This window comes from Podarcis cretensis (assembly GCF_951804945.1).
Source record: "Podarcis cretensis genome assembly, chromosome: 14".
In the NCBI taxonomy this organism is placed as follows: domain Eukaryota; kingdom Metazoa; phylum Chordata; class Lepidosauria; order Squamata; family Lacertidae; genus Podarcis; species Podarcis cretensis.
The window spans coordinates 5,650,616-5,667,886 of NC_137183.1; the positions used below are offsets into that span (position 1 = coordinate 5,650,616).

A 17,271-nucleotide genomic window follows, 5' to 3' on the forward strand; every position below is an offset into this window, starting at 1 on the left:
TGCAATAATACTGTAACCTTCTCAATACCTTGCATGGAAAATGGACAGAGCAGCTTGGGCAATTGCCGCATCACACCTTGCAAGCTGAGGTGGCCTCTCTTCCTCTCAAGAACTGCCTACAGAAGGCTGGCCAAGAACTATCCTGTCCAGAGGCAAGGAGAGATCTCACATTCAAAAAGTTTTCTTTCCCTGTAGCTTGTCTCTTTTACTTGTACATGGTTTTAACTAATGCTTATTGTTTTAGCATTTTTATGTAAAGCCACTTTCTGAGGTTTGCCGAGAAGCATAAATAAAGAAGCATAAATAAATAAATAAACATAAATAAAGAGATGGGCCCCTACTCCCAGCAGCCAGTCTGGCCAGTGATCAGGGATGGGGGGGCATTGGAGCCCCACAATATATGGAAGGACGCCACAGGTTTCCCATCCCTGTCTTAAATAATTAAATTAAACAAGGCAGGACATACATCTGTGAAACCAACAGAGGACCGTAACATGCAATAGAGCATTAGACCTTCAGCAAAAGGCTGTGTTGCAAACACCTGGCCTGGTGGATCCTCACAATGGCTGCCAGCTGACTGATTCTGGATGTTCTCCGGTGGATTTTTGTTCTTGATTTTAGTGGAATATAGATTAGCACTTTTATGTCTCACAACAGAAACCAATGATGGCCAAAGTGCACAGATTTAAACCCAATTCAGTCCCATGGTAGTGAATGAAACTGATTGAATTGACCTGAATTGCAGACTAGAGATCTTGCATCCTTCAACATGTTGGAATACATGGCTCTGCTGAAGCATTTGGAGGCCCTGACAAAAATCTGTGACCCAGGTTATGTGAGACAACTTTTTTGGAGTCAGTGGAGCTTAGATCTGGAGTTACAGGGCAGTGGTCCTCACAGGTCTTCCGTAAAAAGTATTTTTGATAGCAATGCTGTCTTTTTACTATTTACAGTAACCATACAGCTCCACAAGATTGGGAGCACCTAGCTCTGTCCATGCATCAGATTTATATCGCAGCCTGGATCAACATTATAGGCAGGCCAGATCCATTTTTCTTCCAGCTGCTCAGGTGAGCTGCATTCAGATGCCTTTACTTCATTTGCTGAATCTGTTTCTGCAGCTCTTCCTTATCCAGTTTCATTTTGGCTTCAAGAACCTGCCGCAGAGATCCAATGCTCTCGTAGATGGTCGCAAATCCTAAACGGGAAGAATTGAAACAACGTTTGCTATCTTTTTATTTTTAAACAAACTATGCTGACACTAAAAGCAAGTTTCGCTTTCTCAATCAATCAATTATTGTATATAGCCAAAGGCCTTTACAATGTACAGGAGGGGTTAAGATCAAGGCTGAAATCACAGAACATGACCTATAAAAGTTAAAACATAAAAAAATTACAGTTTGAGGTTTTAAAATTAGGAAGCATTCACAAATCTAAAACTTCTTAGCTGCCAGAGTGAACTTGGCTACCAGATGTGCAATCTGGAGATCTTTATCAGCTAGGAGCTCGACTGTCACCTCCTGGGTGGGACTGGCCTGAGAAACAGTCAAGAACCGATGGTTAAAAAAATTCTCCGGGCATTGAATTTAAAGGGAAAAGCAGCAGGAAATGCATGACATCCCCAGCTTGATTGTATCCATAAATGCACCTGCGTTCCACATGGGAAATTCCCAGGTAGCTCCCCTCTAAATACTCTGAGGGCATCTGCTGGAACCTTAGTTCCACAAACACCCTACATACACAGCTGCAGGAAAGTCAGTGTCTCAAGGTAATCGGGCCTTGAGTGGTTGATCTTGATTTGGGGGCACCAAATAGAATAACAGGCAACCATAATGGATCTTGGTTGGCATCCTGATCAAAGATCCAATTTCTTAGGTCACATGGACTGAGGACTAAATATTTATCCATTTGGAGATTGTAAGCCCTAAGCTTATCATGACACTTTTGCGCCCAGCCACCTGTCCTTAGTTTCTCTAACCAACAGAGCTTGGTAAGGATATGGTCCTCAAAGGCATTTAGCCTGCACCAGTATCTGAGATGGGCTGGATCGATTCTGGCTGTCATTGAGGGGAGACCCAACTGGGCTCTGGGGTGAGTTGCCAGCGTCGCTGGTGGAAGCCCCAATATCTGCCTCATGAATTTATTTTGTTGGGCTTCTAGTTCTGATTTGATACCGCTTCCCAAATCTTAGCCCCATAAAGCATTTGTGCAATGATATTTGACATGTAGATCTTGATGGCTGGATTGATTAATTGCCCCCCTTTCGAGTAGAGGAACCTGTATAGCTGTCCAGAAGAGCGGGCAGATAATAGCTTGATTGCAACCAGATAGGGTTTCCATGAAAACTTTTCATCAATAAGTAATCCCAATTTATTTATTGGCATGGAAGGTTTTTCAGAAAAAGGCCGCCTAACAGGGCCGGTGGAAATTTTAATTTATATATTTATTTGGACACCTTAACTTTGGCCCTGATAGTCGCTCTTTCTCCAATGCTGAGTTGGCACCATTCGTCTGCTATAGAAACGTTCACTTCTTTACTTCCAATAAAATGCCCCTCTTGTCATTTTTGAGTGGGAGCTACAATGCTGGCCAGGTTATTACATCAATAAACACATTCTTACCAGCATTAACCTCGGCTTTCACTTCTTTTATATCTTCATTAATATCCATCTGAAGTTTGCTGAGCTGGATGCTGATTCTGTCTTCGGTCTTCTTTGCTCCGTGTTCTTCTGTGGTGATCTTTTGCCCGTCTTCCATTTTATTAAGTTTCCCTTGGATCTCGTTGAATTTCATCTCTAAGGCCCTGCTGTCCATTTCCTGGGATCAGTCAAACAATTTAAGACTTGCAATGATAAGGTTTAACTGCCACATGGTTAATTTCTAGGCTAAGTAATTCAGGAAGTGCAACCCTCCTTGGGACCCCACACGAACCAAGGCCTGTGGTCTGCAAGGGTTTTTTGCAGGATTTCCCTGGCACAAATAAAGGTGAGATGGCTCAGGAGGCACTAAGGCAGCACAGCAGGAGGCTGAAACTCAATTCAAATATAATGGGGAACTGGCTTCCTCTTATGAGAATAAATCTCAGGCTTGCATGCTCCTTTCATTCTCCTTGGAAAATGGAAGCTTCAGATTTGGTTTAGGATGAGCTACCTATAGTTTTCTATTACATCTGAAATCAGGGAACTGTGTTTTATTCTAACCATGCTTAGTTAAAACAAACTAGGATCAAATATGTATAGTGAGGGGCCTCAGAACAATTTTATAGAGGGCATAGGAAGATTGGGGAGGTGTTGAAGTAACAATATATTTCCAGAGCCCATAGCAGTGGTGTGGCTAAGCAATTTTAGACCTTGGACTCAGTGGTCTTACAGAGGCCCCCTTTAGGCACCATGTATATTTATTAAGTTGTGAAGTTTTACATTCTTGATATACTGGAGCAGAAAACAAGAAACAGTTGGCAACTCTGATCTTTTTATAAAAAGAATACCCTGAGCAGAAGTAGTTTCTCAGTTTAAACTCACAACTCAAAGTCTACATTACATCTGCAGGAATAGAATGGAGTTTGTTTTTGCTGCTAAACATCTGGCTTATGAATAAACATCCTTGTTGTTGCATTAAAGGATAACCTATTTATTTAAAGTAAAAATAATTAAAACGAGCATCTGTAACCATGCACATCCCATTAACTCTAAAATGTTTTAATAATTCAGAGGAAAGCAAGGCTACCATGGTGACCAGCACCGGTCCCTGGTGGACCCAGGTGCTGAAGGTGAGTCTGTTTGCTGCTGCCTCCTGGATGGTCATTTGGGGGGGGGGCTGGGCTGAGTGGCCCTGGATATCATGCATGAGGTCCAGCCCTAATTGCACATAGCAAGATCTGGAAGGGGGGTTGTGAAGGTATTTCCAGGTGTGTTTGGGGGGGGGCAGGATTGTAAAATTACTTTTCAGGAGCTTTTGGAAGACAGGAAACATACACTTTTTTCCTTAATGGCCAGGGACAGCTGATCAATCTTCTCCAGAAACTCTTTCTCAAACCGGTCATGCTCCTGTTCCATCCAGCTTCGTGCAGATGAGATCTGGTTACTGAGGTAATCAATGGCATCCTGTAATCTAGGGGAATAAAATGCATTAAGAGGAAATATTTTTTAAACATGACCTCTGAATGAATTTGGCAAAACTTAAGTGAATTTTTTGGGGGAGGGAAATCTTAACTTGACCTGAATTTCCTTGCAAATATTTAAATTTATATTGTTCTAGTGTGGCTTTTTGTGCAACACTCCTCATTAGGAAAAAGTGTAAAATACCAAATTTCGGCAAGTTAATCAGTTAGCGATTTAAAATCTGAGACAATGTTAATGTTTAATTATGGGACGCGGGTGGCGCTGTGGGTTAAACCACAGAGCCTAGGACTTGCCGATCAGAAGGTCGCGGTTTGAATCCCCACGACAGGGTGCGCTCCCGTTGCTTGGTCCCTGCTCCTGCCAACCTAGCAGTTTGAAAGCACGTCAAAGTGCAAGTAGATAAATAGGTACCGCTCCGGCGGGAAGGTAAACAGCGTTTCCGTGCGCTGCTCTGGTTTGCCAGAAGCTGCTGAGTCATGCTGGCCACATGACCTGGAAGCTGTACGCCGGCTCCCTCAGCCAATAAAGCAAGATGAGCGCCGCAACCCCAGAGTCAGTCACGACTGGACCTAATGGTCAGGGGTCCCTTTACCTTTCCCTTACATCAAAATTGAATTTTAAAACAATCGCTTTGGATTCATAAGACTCTGACCTGAAGAAAATGAATGAGCTCATGTTGAAACATGCAAGGTTAAAGAGGCAAGAACTGTCCCATTGCTGCATTATAGCTCAGCATTCCACTTTCATTTGTGGTCAGCAGTGAACAGTAGCCTGGGAAATATGAAGATCACACAGAAGCAGCCCTCCTCTCCACTGCTGTCCATCCCCTGACATCTGGTACTTAGAAGTACACTGCCTTTTAACAAAGAAGCTCCATTTATTTAACTAACAGCCTTTAATAGGCTTATCCCCAATTAAGTTGTCCAATTTTTTTTAAAAAGGTTTTGTAGCGTGAGGCCTTTTTCCTGATTGATTTTTTTCCCCATTATGCAAATATAGACAACTGTGGTTTGCAAACAAGCCTCTTATTTTAGTTCTCAGAAAGTTGCTTCCCCAAAAGTCTTCTGTGGTTTCACACCAAACTTTCGCAAATTTAGAAAACTGGATTTTGAAATATATGGTGACACTCACTTTGTGTCCAGAAGGTGGAGCTGTTGGTTGCTCTCTTTATATGTGAGCTTCAGTTTGGCTTCCTGTTGCATGATTGACTGCTCTATTCTGCTCAAAAGGTGAGAAATCTGAAAGGGAGGAAAGAACATTTCTTCTGCTACCTGTTTACTTAATCCTGGTTTCAAAGGATAAAACACCTCGGAAATGTGTGAAAACTGATAAACTGATAAAACTGAAAGAAGCTGAAACAGGAAGAGTCTTTAAAACAGCTTCTTTCATTTTGGTTTTAGGCAACTGCACAACATCCTTCAAGAAAACAAAAGGCCACCCAGTGAATGAGAATCATCCTGTAACAGCGATCCACTGTGAAAGAGCCCTCTTTTCCCCCAAAGACTAGAGACCCTTTGGATGGAGATGATCTGCCATCTTGGCCCTTTCTGCAAGGGAGGGGGCACCTGTGCTTACACCTTTGGTTGCATGGAATGAAACCCACTTGAACGATCACGCAGAAAGTGGCTGTTTCAGAGGCTAAACAGATGTCTTGTCTGTGAAGGATGAAGTTTGGATTTTGTTACTATGGTGAGCTTTTGCTAGGGACTAGCAGAAGCACTGTACTGTATAGAAAAACACCCAGCAGAAGCGGGGGCAAGAAGAGAGGGAAGCACTGACCACCCACACATTCCTAGCTAGAGAGAGAGAGAGGAGAGATCAGAAATACACACCACAGATGCGTGTTCCCAAACCCAGGTAACCAACCATGGGGTTATATATAGATATATGTATACATTCACTTACGCTGATTGCATTTTCTTGCACACTGGGGACTTTAAGCGCTGCTGAGGTGTTCGTTTGTTGCAGACTTTCAGTCAGCAGAATTAAAGCTCTCATTCCACACAGCACTTGAGAGTGTGTGCTCCCTTATCCAGCAGTACCCTTACCCCACAACTAAGATGTTTTTGTAATGTTTACTCCAAAGTAAGCCAAGAGCAGCAAAGGTCACTTCCAGTGTTGATTAAAAGTTTCCTGCTTGCAGGACCCTTGTCCCCTTTCACTGCCCCTAGCAGGGAATCGCTTCCTCCAAAAGCAAGCTGAGGAGGCTGACTACTGACACAATTGGAGTCGAGACAGATCCACTAAGACACAAGAGCTTGGCATAAACCCCAATATTTGCAGTAGTTGGTTTTTTTTTAAGTTTTAAAGAAAAAACGAAGCCCTCCCCACCTGCCGCTGCCTAAAACACTTCAGCTGAATGTGGACCAAGCATGTTCATCCGTCAACGATGAATGTCAGAAAAGGAAAATGGAAAGGAGGGAGGGTGAGGAGGGCGGAATGGAATGGTCTGCTAGGGGAGAGCCTGGCTGGCTGGCAGGACCACTCCTGAGAGGAGATAAAGAATGCACTGCAACATTTTGTTTCAGGTCCCACTTTTTACTCATGAGTAGCCTGTTAGGGACACGGGTGGCGCTGTGGGTTAAACCACAGAGCCTAGGACTTGCTGATCAGAAGGTCAGTGGTTTGAATCTCTGCGATGGGGTGAGCGCCCGTTGCTCGGTCCCTGCTCCTGCCCACCTAGCAGTTTGAAAGCACGTCAAAGTGCAAGTAGATAAATAGGTACCACTCCAGCGGGAAGGTAAACGGTGTTTCTGTGCACTGCTCTGGTTTGCCAGAAGCGGCTTAGTCATGCCGGCCACATGACCCGGAAGCTGTACGCCGGCTCCCTCGGCCAATAAAGTGAGATGAGCGCCGCAACCCCAGAGTCAGTCACGACTGGACCTAATGGTCAGGGGTCCCTTTACCTTTACCTAGCCTGTTACTTTCTCCTTGATGAGCCTCTCTGAATTCCTCTTTCATATTGTACATCCTTGTTTCTCCACTGGGGTGGGGGATTCGGGGGGGGGGCAGGTTTAATTATTGGTTTCTTCTCATTCTGCTTCTTTTTCTTTTTAAGAAATAGCACTATATATACAGAAAACAGCAAGATAAAATGGGCCGACTGGATTCCATGCAAATAAGGAGTGAACCAAGGATGGCAGTCTTAAGCTAAACTGCTGGTTGCAGGGAGCAACTGAAAACCCATCTCAAGCTCCATGAAACCAGTAGTACGAAACTGCCTCATTCCAGATAATGTGTATTTATTTATATATTCTGCCTTTGAGGGCAAGGGTAGCCTTTTTCTATTGCTTGTTGCAGGCTACCCTGGAAGGCTACCCTGGAAGCAGTGAAACAATAACAATTTTATTTATTAAATATATATATATATATATTTCTAGCCACACTTTTTGGCCACACTCAAAATTTAGTAGAAAGGAACATATCTGGTTGATTTCATTGCAGCCTCACACAGCTTCTCCCACTCCTGTCTGGTGTGCTTAGTACTACAGTGTAAGTGTGATGGGAGGTTGTTTGGCATTTCAGAAGCAAAAGAGGTCCACCATCCCTGTTGCTGAACCTTAAGACTGCACAGCATTTGGATAAAAACTAAAATGGGTCAACTGGGGGCTAATTTCCCAGTTTAGAATCTGAATGCCTAGCCAGCCTGCTGGACTCAGGATGACCACCTTCTTCCCCTACTGAGGAAAACCACAGATGTCTAAATACAGCTGTTTTGGATGTCATGGGATTGTGTTTCCACCGTGACTAATAAACAGAAAGCGCTGCAGAGTAATGCAGGCTGGGTGTGTTGGGGGGGAGAGAGATGATGACTTTACACATTTTTATGGAACAAATTTCCTTGCAAATGACTTTCCAGATTGTGAGTGGGCCTTGGCAAGGCAGGATAACAAACACGAGCTTTCTTCAAGAAGACAGATGGGTCAGAAGACATTTCCAGGACCTGTTTGCAGTTTTCCCAAAGGCATCCGGCAGAACGCAGTGGGAAATAAATGCAGGATTGTGGTGCATAGAACTCTAGATAGAGTTGGGAGTTATTTCAAAGTTCATTTGGTCCATTGGTCTTCAACTGGTGTGTCCAGGGACCCACTGGTAGGCTGTGGCTTGATCCAAGGTGGGTTGCATCAGGGGCACCACCATGCAAATATATGGCAAAAGATTAACAAAATGGGTCCCCAATTGCACATTTGGGTTAAAAGTGGATGCTGGGTCTGAGAAGGTAGGAGATTGCTGATGTAATCCATCCACCTCAGCTAATACAGGAGATCTGCTGCTACAGCATGCCTGGCAGGTGGCTCATTTGCATTTTCTGTTTGTGACATTTTCTTCCTGCTGCCTTCCAGTCCCAAAAGAATCCCCCAATTCCCCAATTTGAACAGATTTCAAAGGATATAAGGCAGTTAATAAAAATTATGAAACAAGGCAAAAGCATCAGAATGGCATAACCTCAACTACTATATTTGCCCATATCTACAAACAAAATGAGATTCACCTGCCACAAAGACTTTCACGAACTGTCACTGTCGAAAGGTGAGCAGTGATGAAGCCAGGTGGGCCTCCAGCAGAGGGCATTCCAGAATTGTATTGGCATTGTGAGCGGCTTTGTGGGCCACCTCAAACAGAATGCCGGTAAAGCCAAAACAAGCTCCCACCTTCCAGCAGGTGTACTGTCTGAATTTGGGTTTCCTCTAGAGGACCTGATGTAACATTTGGTTCATATTCACATATACCAGCAGAGCATAAGTGGAGGGGAAACAGGTGGCACTCCTAGAAAGCAACAGATCCACTAATCCAAATCAGCTTCCAGGAGAGAAGCCTCTCAGCTTCCAGGTGTCTTCAGCTGTCTCACAGCTCTCTTTCTCTCTCATTCTCCATTGCCAACCATTTTGCACATGCACTGTTGGCATCAGGCTCTGTCCCCCACAACCCCATAGCTGGAGGTGAAGTGTGTCACCTTCTCCAAACTGTGGCAGCGCTCTCTCTTCAAAACACTCAGCAGAGACTGCCACCTCTCAAAAGACCCTCCCTGGACAATCAGATCCCACCTTTGTCAGTTATTGCTCTTCTAAATGGTCAATGCACATCTCTTGTTTACAGGGAATTGTCACAGACTCTTGTCTTTTGCATTTTGTGACCATCTGGGCACACAGCCTACAATTTCCCCACTCTGTACTAATATGTGTGTGTGTAGGTGGTTCATATGCATCAATAAGTCAAATCATGGTTTAGTGTGGGTGTGTGGACCCAGACAGATCACAGACACTTTGCTCATCTTCTGGTCCTGCTGCTGTTGAACAGCTGGCTGCACTAAACTATGGCTTGGCTTAGCATGCTGTCAGCTCCTGAGCTCATGGTTTGTCTCACTCCAGTTTGCTTTCAATCCTTGATGTTAGTCCTGCTCCTCTGGCCCGAGAGAAAACAAATGCCTTCTCCTTCTTTTGTGTATGAGACATCCCATTGGATAGCTAAAAACGGCCATCATATCTCCCCTTCATCTGTTCTTCTCTGGGCTAACCAGACCCAGATTTTTCAGCCAATCCTTATAGGACTTGGTTTCCATCCTGATCACCCTTCTCTGGACACATTCCCATTGGTCTACCTCTTCTTAAATGTGGTACCCAGAACTGGACAGAGTACCCCAGGTGCAATCTGCCCAGTATGGGATAAAGAGGAAATGTGACTTTTCAAGATCTGGACACTATGCTCTCCTTCATGGAGCTGAGGTTGTGTTCACTTTTTCAGATGTGGATGCCCTATGCCGATAATTTTTTTAGAAGTGGAAAATATTCCAATTTTCCCTGATATTCATAACTGGAAAGCAAATACATCTAAAACAGTAACTAAGAATTATGTGGGATCCATTATTTTTTTATATCTTACCTGTATTTCTGCTTCTTTTATTTTAGACTCCAATATCAACTTGGTCGCCTGCTGATCTTTGCTTAGGTTCTGTAGTCTTTCGTAGGTAACTTTGTGTTCAGCAGACAATCTGGCTAACCCAGTATCACACCTATTCAGGAACAACAGGGATTATTTGGAGTTGTCATAGGCACTTTTTTGCTTGCCTCCCAGCAGCTTATTCCAAAAATACTCACCTTACCTGCCACACTATCACAGACTAGAATGTCATTTAATTGTTGATAATTTTATTACTCTTTAAAAAAGAAGACGTTTGAATTCAGACACACTTCTGGCACATGGAGGTTTTCAAACTCGCACTCTGAACCTATGCCAACTTACTCTTAAGAAAGGCAGAAGGTTTGGCAGTAGATTCAGCACAGATTTTAAAAAGAAATTCTGCATTTGCAGAATCTGCTGCCACAGAATGTGGCGATCAAAGAGAAGTTCACGGAGGTGGTGACAGCAGGAAGCTGCCTTCTGCTGAGGCAGAACATTGGTCCATCTATTTTGGTGTTGTCTACAGTGACTGGCATCAGCTCTCCAGGATTTCAGGCTAGAGTTTTCCCTCAGCCCCACCTGGAGATGGAACTGGGACCTTCTGCATGCAAAAGTGATGCTCTGCCATTGAAGCCAGCCACAAAGGTGTCAGAACTGATTCAGTGTTGATCCTCTCTGTGGAGGTTCCATCGTGCAGTGTCCACATAAAGGTAAAGGGACCCCTGACCATTAGGTCCAGTCGTGGCCGACTCTGGGGTTGCAGCGCTCCTCTCGCTTTACTGGCCAAGGGAGCCGGCGTACAGCTTCCAGGTCATGTGGCCAGCAGGACTAAGCTGCTTCTGGCAAACCAGAGCAGTGCACGGAAACACCCTTTACCTTCCCGCCAGACCGGTACCTATTTATCTACTTGCACTTTTTGGCATGCTTTCGAACTGCTAGGTTGGCAGGAGCAGGGACTGAGCAAGGGGAGCTCACCCCGTTGTGGGGATTCGAACCGCCGACCTTCTGATCGGCAAGTCCTAGGCTCTGTGGTTTAACCCACAGCGCCATCTGAGTCCCTTCAGTGTCCACATAGAGCCAAACTATTTTGAAAATGGGTTCTCGTGTGAATACTCTAGAGCCCAGGTCTCCATTTCCTTTTGATCCTGCAACTTCTCCACATGTATAATTACCTCCTCATTCGCTGACCTCCCTGCCTGGCCTGTTTCTGTTCATAATACCAACGGCTGTTCTCTTCTGGTGCAACTGTGTCACAGCTGGCAGCCACTGGCTTAGTTACGCTCGTGTCAGAGAGAGATGCTGGACAAAATTGTATCTGGTAACTGAGTTATATGACAAACATGGGGAATGGATTTCCATGTGCACGATTAACAGTTGTTGAATATAGAAACTGCTGAGATAATAGACCTAGGTCCTGTGTTTTATATAAAATTTTTGGCAGAGTTGGAACATCTGTGGGTCTTAAAATGTTGTTGGACACACACACACACACACACACACACACACACACCAGCTACAACTTACCGTATTTTTCGCCCTATAGGACGCACCGTCCCATAAGACGCACCTAGTTTTTTTGGGGGGAAATAAAGGGAAAAAATTATTTTCCCCCCCCAGGTGCGGGGCTGGGGTGGGGGAGGCCCGAGCTTCCCCCGCCCCAGCCCCCAAACAGGCAGCTCTCTGCAAGCCGTGGGAGCCCAGTGCTGGCTCCCGCTGCTTGCGGAGAGGTCCGCGAAGCCTGCAGAGCGAGAGGGGTCAGTGCGCACCGACCCCTCTCGCTCTCCAGGCTTCAGCGAAAGCCTGCATTCGCCCCATAGGACGCACACACATTTCCCCTTCATTTTTGGAGGGGAAAAAGTGCGTCCTATAGGGCGAAAAATACGGTAGTTAGCCCAAGTCATCACTACTAAAATGAGCTTTCATTCTTCAAATAGAAATCCTCCCTGGAACAGCTCAATCGGTAGAACATGAGACACTTAATCTCAGGGCCATGGGTGCGAGCCAGGCATGCCGAGTTGGGCCCAACATTGGGGGAGGGGAGTTGTCATGCGTGCATGATGTCACACGCATGATGCCCCCCCCCCTTGGGCCATTCCTGCCAGGACACTCTGGTGATCACAGCAAGGGCACATGGAGTGAAAACCACCCTCCAAACCTCCCGCCCCCACCTGCCATGCGGGGGCAGCGGGGGAGGGCTGCCCCCTCAGTTTGGGGAGGGTCAGCACCCTGCCTCAAAATATGGAGGGGGCTGTAGCCCCTTGCACCAGTGCCCCTGGTTCAAGCCCTGCATTGGGGCAGAAGATTCCTGCGTTGCAGGGGGTTGAACTAGATGACCCTTGAGGTCCCTTCCAGCGCTACAATTCTATTATTTTGTGGCCCTTCTGTATTATCCTGTAGCTGGAAATCACAATGGCTATATAGAACTTCTGTCTCAAGAAACAATGTGCCATTGTGGAAAGTAAATTTGAAATTTACAGACTGTTCTCTTTTGAAAGAAAATTACATGAAAATGATGTATAGATGGTATATTACACTAGTACAGATAGCAAAAATGTATAAAACCGGGTCAAACATATGTTGGAAATGTAAAGAAAAAGAAGGGACTTTTTATCATATGTGGTGGGAATGTAGAGAAGTTAAAAAGTTTTGGGAAATGATATACAATGAATTGAAAAAAATGTTTAAAATGACATTTGTAAAAAAAAACAACCAGAAGCATTTTTGTGAGAGATTGTAGGACAAGACCTGCCAAGAAAAATAAAGATTTTTTTTTTTATGTATGCGACAACAGCGGCAAGAGTCTTGATAGCACAAGGATTGAAGAATGAGGAAATCCCAACGAAAAAATAGTGGCAAGAAAAATTGATGAGTTATGCCGAGTTGGCTAAACTGACATACAAACTGCGGGACAAGGACAACTGTGACTTGAAGAATGGGAGCTTTTTCTAAATTATCTAAAAAGACAACAAAATGAACTGGACTCCTTGGCAGGTTTTGAATAAACATACACAAATTTATTGGTTGATAACACGATAGATAGACAAGGCAAGGATAGGTATAATTTTATAACATGCAGAGAATAATAGGTGCAGAGAAATCAGAGAGGAGGAGCTGAGGGAAGCCCCTGGTGGGGGGGGGAGGGGGGGAGGGAAAATGTATGTGATTACATGGTTTGATAATTTGTTAAGTTGAAATTGCTTAATAAAAATATTTTTTAAAAAGAAAGAAAGAAACAATGTGCCATGGAATAGCAGTTTCTGTGGATTAACAATGGGTTGAAGCTCCTCCATCCCGCTTGCTGGGCTAAATGGACTTGACCAGGGCAGGTTAGAACAATGTAAACATTAGAACCAGTTAGAACAATTTACAATCAAAAGAATAGGGTGGGTCCTAAAGCCCTACCTCTCTGGGGTCAAAGGCCAGGGTCAAGACATGGGTATAGCCAGGACTTTTGTTGGGGGGACAGGCAGTGGCATTTTGGGGGGGATCCATGTCAGGAGGTGGTGTGACACACCTCTGTGAAAAGGGAATTCCACAGCTTTTGGGTGCCACAGAGAAGGCCCTCTCTCAGCCCCCCAGCCCCACACCCTGAACCTCTGAGGGCAAGAGAACTGAAAGAGGACCCCTCTTCTGATGTTTCATCCATGGAGATCATGGTGGTGGACCTGGTTCCCTCACGCCTCATTTTTTCCTTAGCAAAAGCCCTGTGAGGAAAGTTGGGCTGAGAGACAGGAAGTGGCCCAAGTTCACTCAGTGAGCTTCATCAGCTGAGTGGGGAATTCAGAGTAAACCAAAAGGAGGAGTTCCCTCCATAACGCGCACAAAATATACAAGCCACGGACCAGTCAATGACAAAAATGATAAATAGGTGATAAAGCTCATATACAACAGTGGACTCAAATCTCCAGCATAATATGATATAATGTAATACAGATATGGATAACAACCAATAAACAACTGAAGACCCATGTATCAATGAAAATGCAACATGATACAAAATTTAAGTTTTATTGAAGTTGGACAATCAATATGAAGGCTATCTAAAACAGAAATAACAGTCCATGAAAACTGTATGTAACATAAATAATAGTCCAATATAATTCCACATGTGTGAAGACAGGTGGCATGTCTGATGCATCAAATAAAGCTGATGTACAAATTCCAAGCGGCAGCAAATTTAATAAGGTGAAAATTCCAGAATATGTTTTCATTTTGTTGCTTCCTCAGAAACTACTGTGATGGATGGCAGCCAAGCTTGACTCTTACCAAGAGATTCCTAGCTGCACAAGAATATAAAAATCCATAGGTAACATAAAATGGTGAGCTTCATGGCAGGGTGTGGATTTCCATGGATTTCCATGTTCCAGTCCAACACTGACCATCACATGGAACTCAAAGACGTCTCCCATCTAGGCACTGAGCAGACCCAGGCCTGCTTAGCTTCAATAAGTACCTGCATTGTGTATCCTCAGATCATTCTGTTGCATATAAATATATTATATTTGTGTGTGTGTTTCAAGAGAGGGGGAAACAGCTTGCTAGAGACTGCGCTTTCCATGATGTATAGAGATTCTTCTTTCTGTCCTACAGCAAAGTTTCCCCAACCTGGTGCTCTCCAGATGTTGTGGCCTACAAATCCCTTCAGCCTCAGCCAGCAAGGTTATATGATACTGGGACTGATGGGAGCTGTGATCCAAAACTTTTGGAGGACATCAGGTCAAGGAAGGCTTCTGTTCAAGAAACATCCAAATCTGTCTAGTAAAAAGTGAATTTGGGGTACACAGTCCCTCTTTTGAACTGGCTTTAGCTGCCTGCACAAAAGCCACCAGCTCTTCCCAACTTTCAGGAAAAAATGGTTTCTGAAAAGCTTTCTTTGCCTGCTACCCAGAAATAAACCCCATGTATGCTCCAGATAAGCATGCTGGTATAGGGAGGTATACAAATTTGATAGCTAGATAGCTAGATAATTGTCTGGCTTTAGCAATCAACACCTTTCTTACACACACTCTTTTGCCATAAATCCTATCATAATGGTCTCCTCCGCGTGGCATTTGGGCCACAACATTCTCCATACAGCCTAGGCCAATGGCCCATCTAGTCCAGTATTCAGTTCTCAGAGTGGATAGAGAAGTGCCTGTGGGATGCTGACAAGCTGGACATGAGCACAAAAGCACTCCCCCCTCCTGTGGCTTCCAGAAACTAGTATTTAGATGCCTGCAAACGACTAACCTGCTAGTGTTCCCTCTACTAGCTTAATTTGTTGCACTGGGAGGGGGCCTACTAGGGAAGATCTGTCATTACACCCTCTCTTATCCCAAGAGTGAGGGAGTCCCAGAGTTAACTGCAGCTCTCTGCCCTAGTGTTAACTTTCCTGCCCCTTTTCCAGCACGGGTGGCACTGTGGTCTAAACCAGAGCCTAGGGCTTGCCGATCAGAAGGTCGGCGATTCGAATCCCTGCGACGGGGTGAGCTCCCGTTGCTTGGTCCCTGCTCCTTCCAACCTACCAGTTCGAAAGAATGTTAAAGTGCAAGCAGATAAATAGGTACCACTCTGGCGGGAAGGTAAATGGCGCTGCTCTGGTTCGCTGGTTCATGCTGGCCATATGACCCAGAAGCTGTTTGCAGACAAACACCAGCTCCCTCGGCCAGTAAAGTGAGTTGAGCGCCACAACCCCAGAGTCGCCTGCAACTGGACCTAACAGTCAGGGGTCCCTTTACTTTTACCTATCCCAAGAGTGAGGGAGTCCCAGAGTTAACTGCAGCTCTGTGCCCTAGCGTTAACTTTCCTGCCCCTTTTCCAGCCAGGGGCTCATTCACACTTCCATTTGTCTAGGCACAGGTTAGCATTTGTTCTGAATCAGCAGTAAACAACAAGTTTTCCCTGTGAAAGTGGTAGGACAAAAGAAAAACCTATTGGACTCTAGGAATCGCAGTACAAACGAAAGTGTAGATGTGCCTTAGGTGCTGCTGCATTAGCAGCTGATGATCTCGGTTCTTCCCCTCCTCCCTGCAGAAAACTTGCTTGCCAGAAGGGCTGCTGTCACCTAAATGCAGGTCTAATTTCACCACTGCAGCGTCATCATGGCGCGCACACAGAGAAATGGATTTATAAAATATACGGCTGAGCCCACACACCATTGTGGTGGAAAGGATTTCTGCTCCAGGAAATAACTTTTTCCAACCAATAGGGGTTTTTTGCAGGAAGGCCAAATAAGAAATATATTTTTTGGCATAGGCTAACTTGAAATGAGATCATTTCTAAAACATAGTGCACTATTTAAGGGCACAAATTAGGAATAATAAAAAACTTTCCCCCAGATAAAATAATAACCCCTTTTCTTTAGTTGGAAAAGGGTCAAGTGTTAACATGTGCTAAGCAATATACTTCACAAATGATTTTTATTTTTTTTAGTTACCTGATTTTTTTCATGGGTACAGCAGTCAGCAAATCAAAACAGTTAAGTGTGTTGGCTTATAATCTCATGCACTCTTACTAGGAAATAAGTCCTACGGAACTCAGTAGGACTTGTTTATGAGTAGACGTGTATCGGATTGCACTGTGTGCAAAGTTTTAGGCAACGTGAAAGGTTGAATTACAACAAATCAAGAGATTCAATGGACTGTGAGCTGAATTAAGGTAACTTTTTTGAGAATGGCCCCTCTTAATAATGTAATTACACCAGGCTTCCTCAACCTCGGCCCTCCAGATGTTTTTGGCCTAAAAGTCCCATGATCCCTAGCTATGATGGGAATTGTAGTCTCAAAACTTCTGGAGGGCCGAGGTTGAGGAAGCTGGACTGCAAAAAGATCAAACCTATCCATTCTTAAGGAAATCAGCCCTGAGTGCTCACTGGAAGGACAGATCGTGAAGCTGAGGCTCCAATACTTTGGCTACCTGGTGAGAAGAGAAGACTCCCTGGAAAAGACCCTGATGTTCGGAAAGATGGAGGGCACAAGGAGAAGGGGATGACAGAGGATGAGATGGTTGGACAGTGTTCTCGAAGCTATCAGCATGAGTTTGACCAAACTGCTGGAGGCAGTGGAAGACAGGAGTGCCTGGCGTGCTCTGGTCCAGGGGGTCACAAAGAGTCAGACATGACTAAACGACTAAACAACAACAACAACACTTTTGCCATAATAAATTTGTGAGCATCCACAAAACACTTTTCTTTTTGCTGCAACAGACTAGCATGGCTACTGCCATCCTAAACACACTTAGCCCCACTGAGCACAGTGGAGCTTACTTCTGAGTA

The 17,271-nt window shown here is 44.6% G+C and overlaps 1 protein-coding gene across 6 annotated transcripts in view; it reads right to left on the reverse strand.

The window, feature by feature from the left end:
- Nucleotides 1-321: 321 nt before the first annotated feature.
- Nucleotides 322-17,271, reverse strand: part of FAM81A (family with sequence similarity 81 member A) — a 43,450-nt gene continuing 26,500 nt past the window's right edge. For all 6 annotated transcript variants that reach the window (XM_079953404.1, XM_079953407.1, XM_079953405.1 and 3 more), the window contains 5 exons: nucleotides 10,002-10,131; nucleotides 5,253-5,359; nucleotides 3,975-4,110; nucleotides 2,622-2,817; nucleotides 322-1,198 (listed from right to left, as the gene is read on the reverse strand). In XM_079953404.1, coding sequence (XP_079809530.1) covers nucleotides 1,092-1,198; nucleotides 2,622-2,817; nucleotides 3,975-4,110; nucleotides 5,253-5,359; nucleotides 10,002-10,131 — 676 coding nt within the window. In that variant the 3' untranslated portion in view covers nucleotides 322-1,091. The remainder of the gene's footprint in view (nucleotides 1,199-2,621; nucleotides 2,818-3,974; nucleotides 4,111-5,252; nucleotides 5,360-10,001; nucleotides 10,132-17,271) is intronic.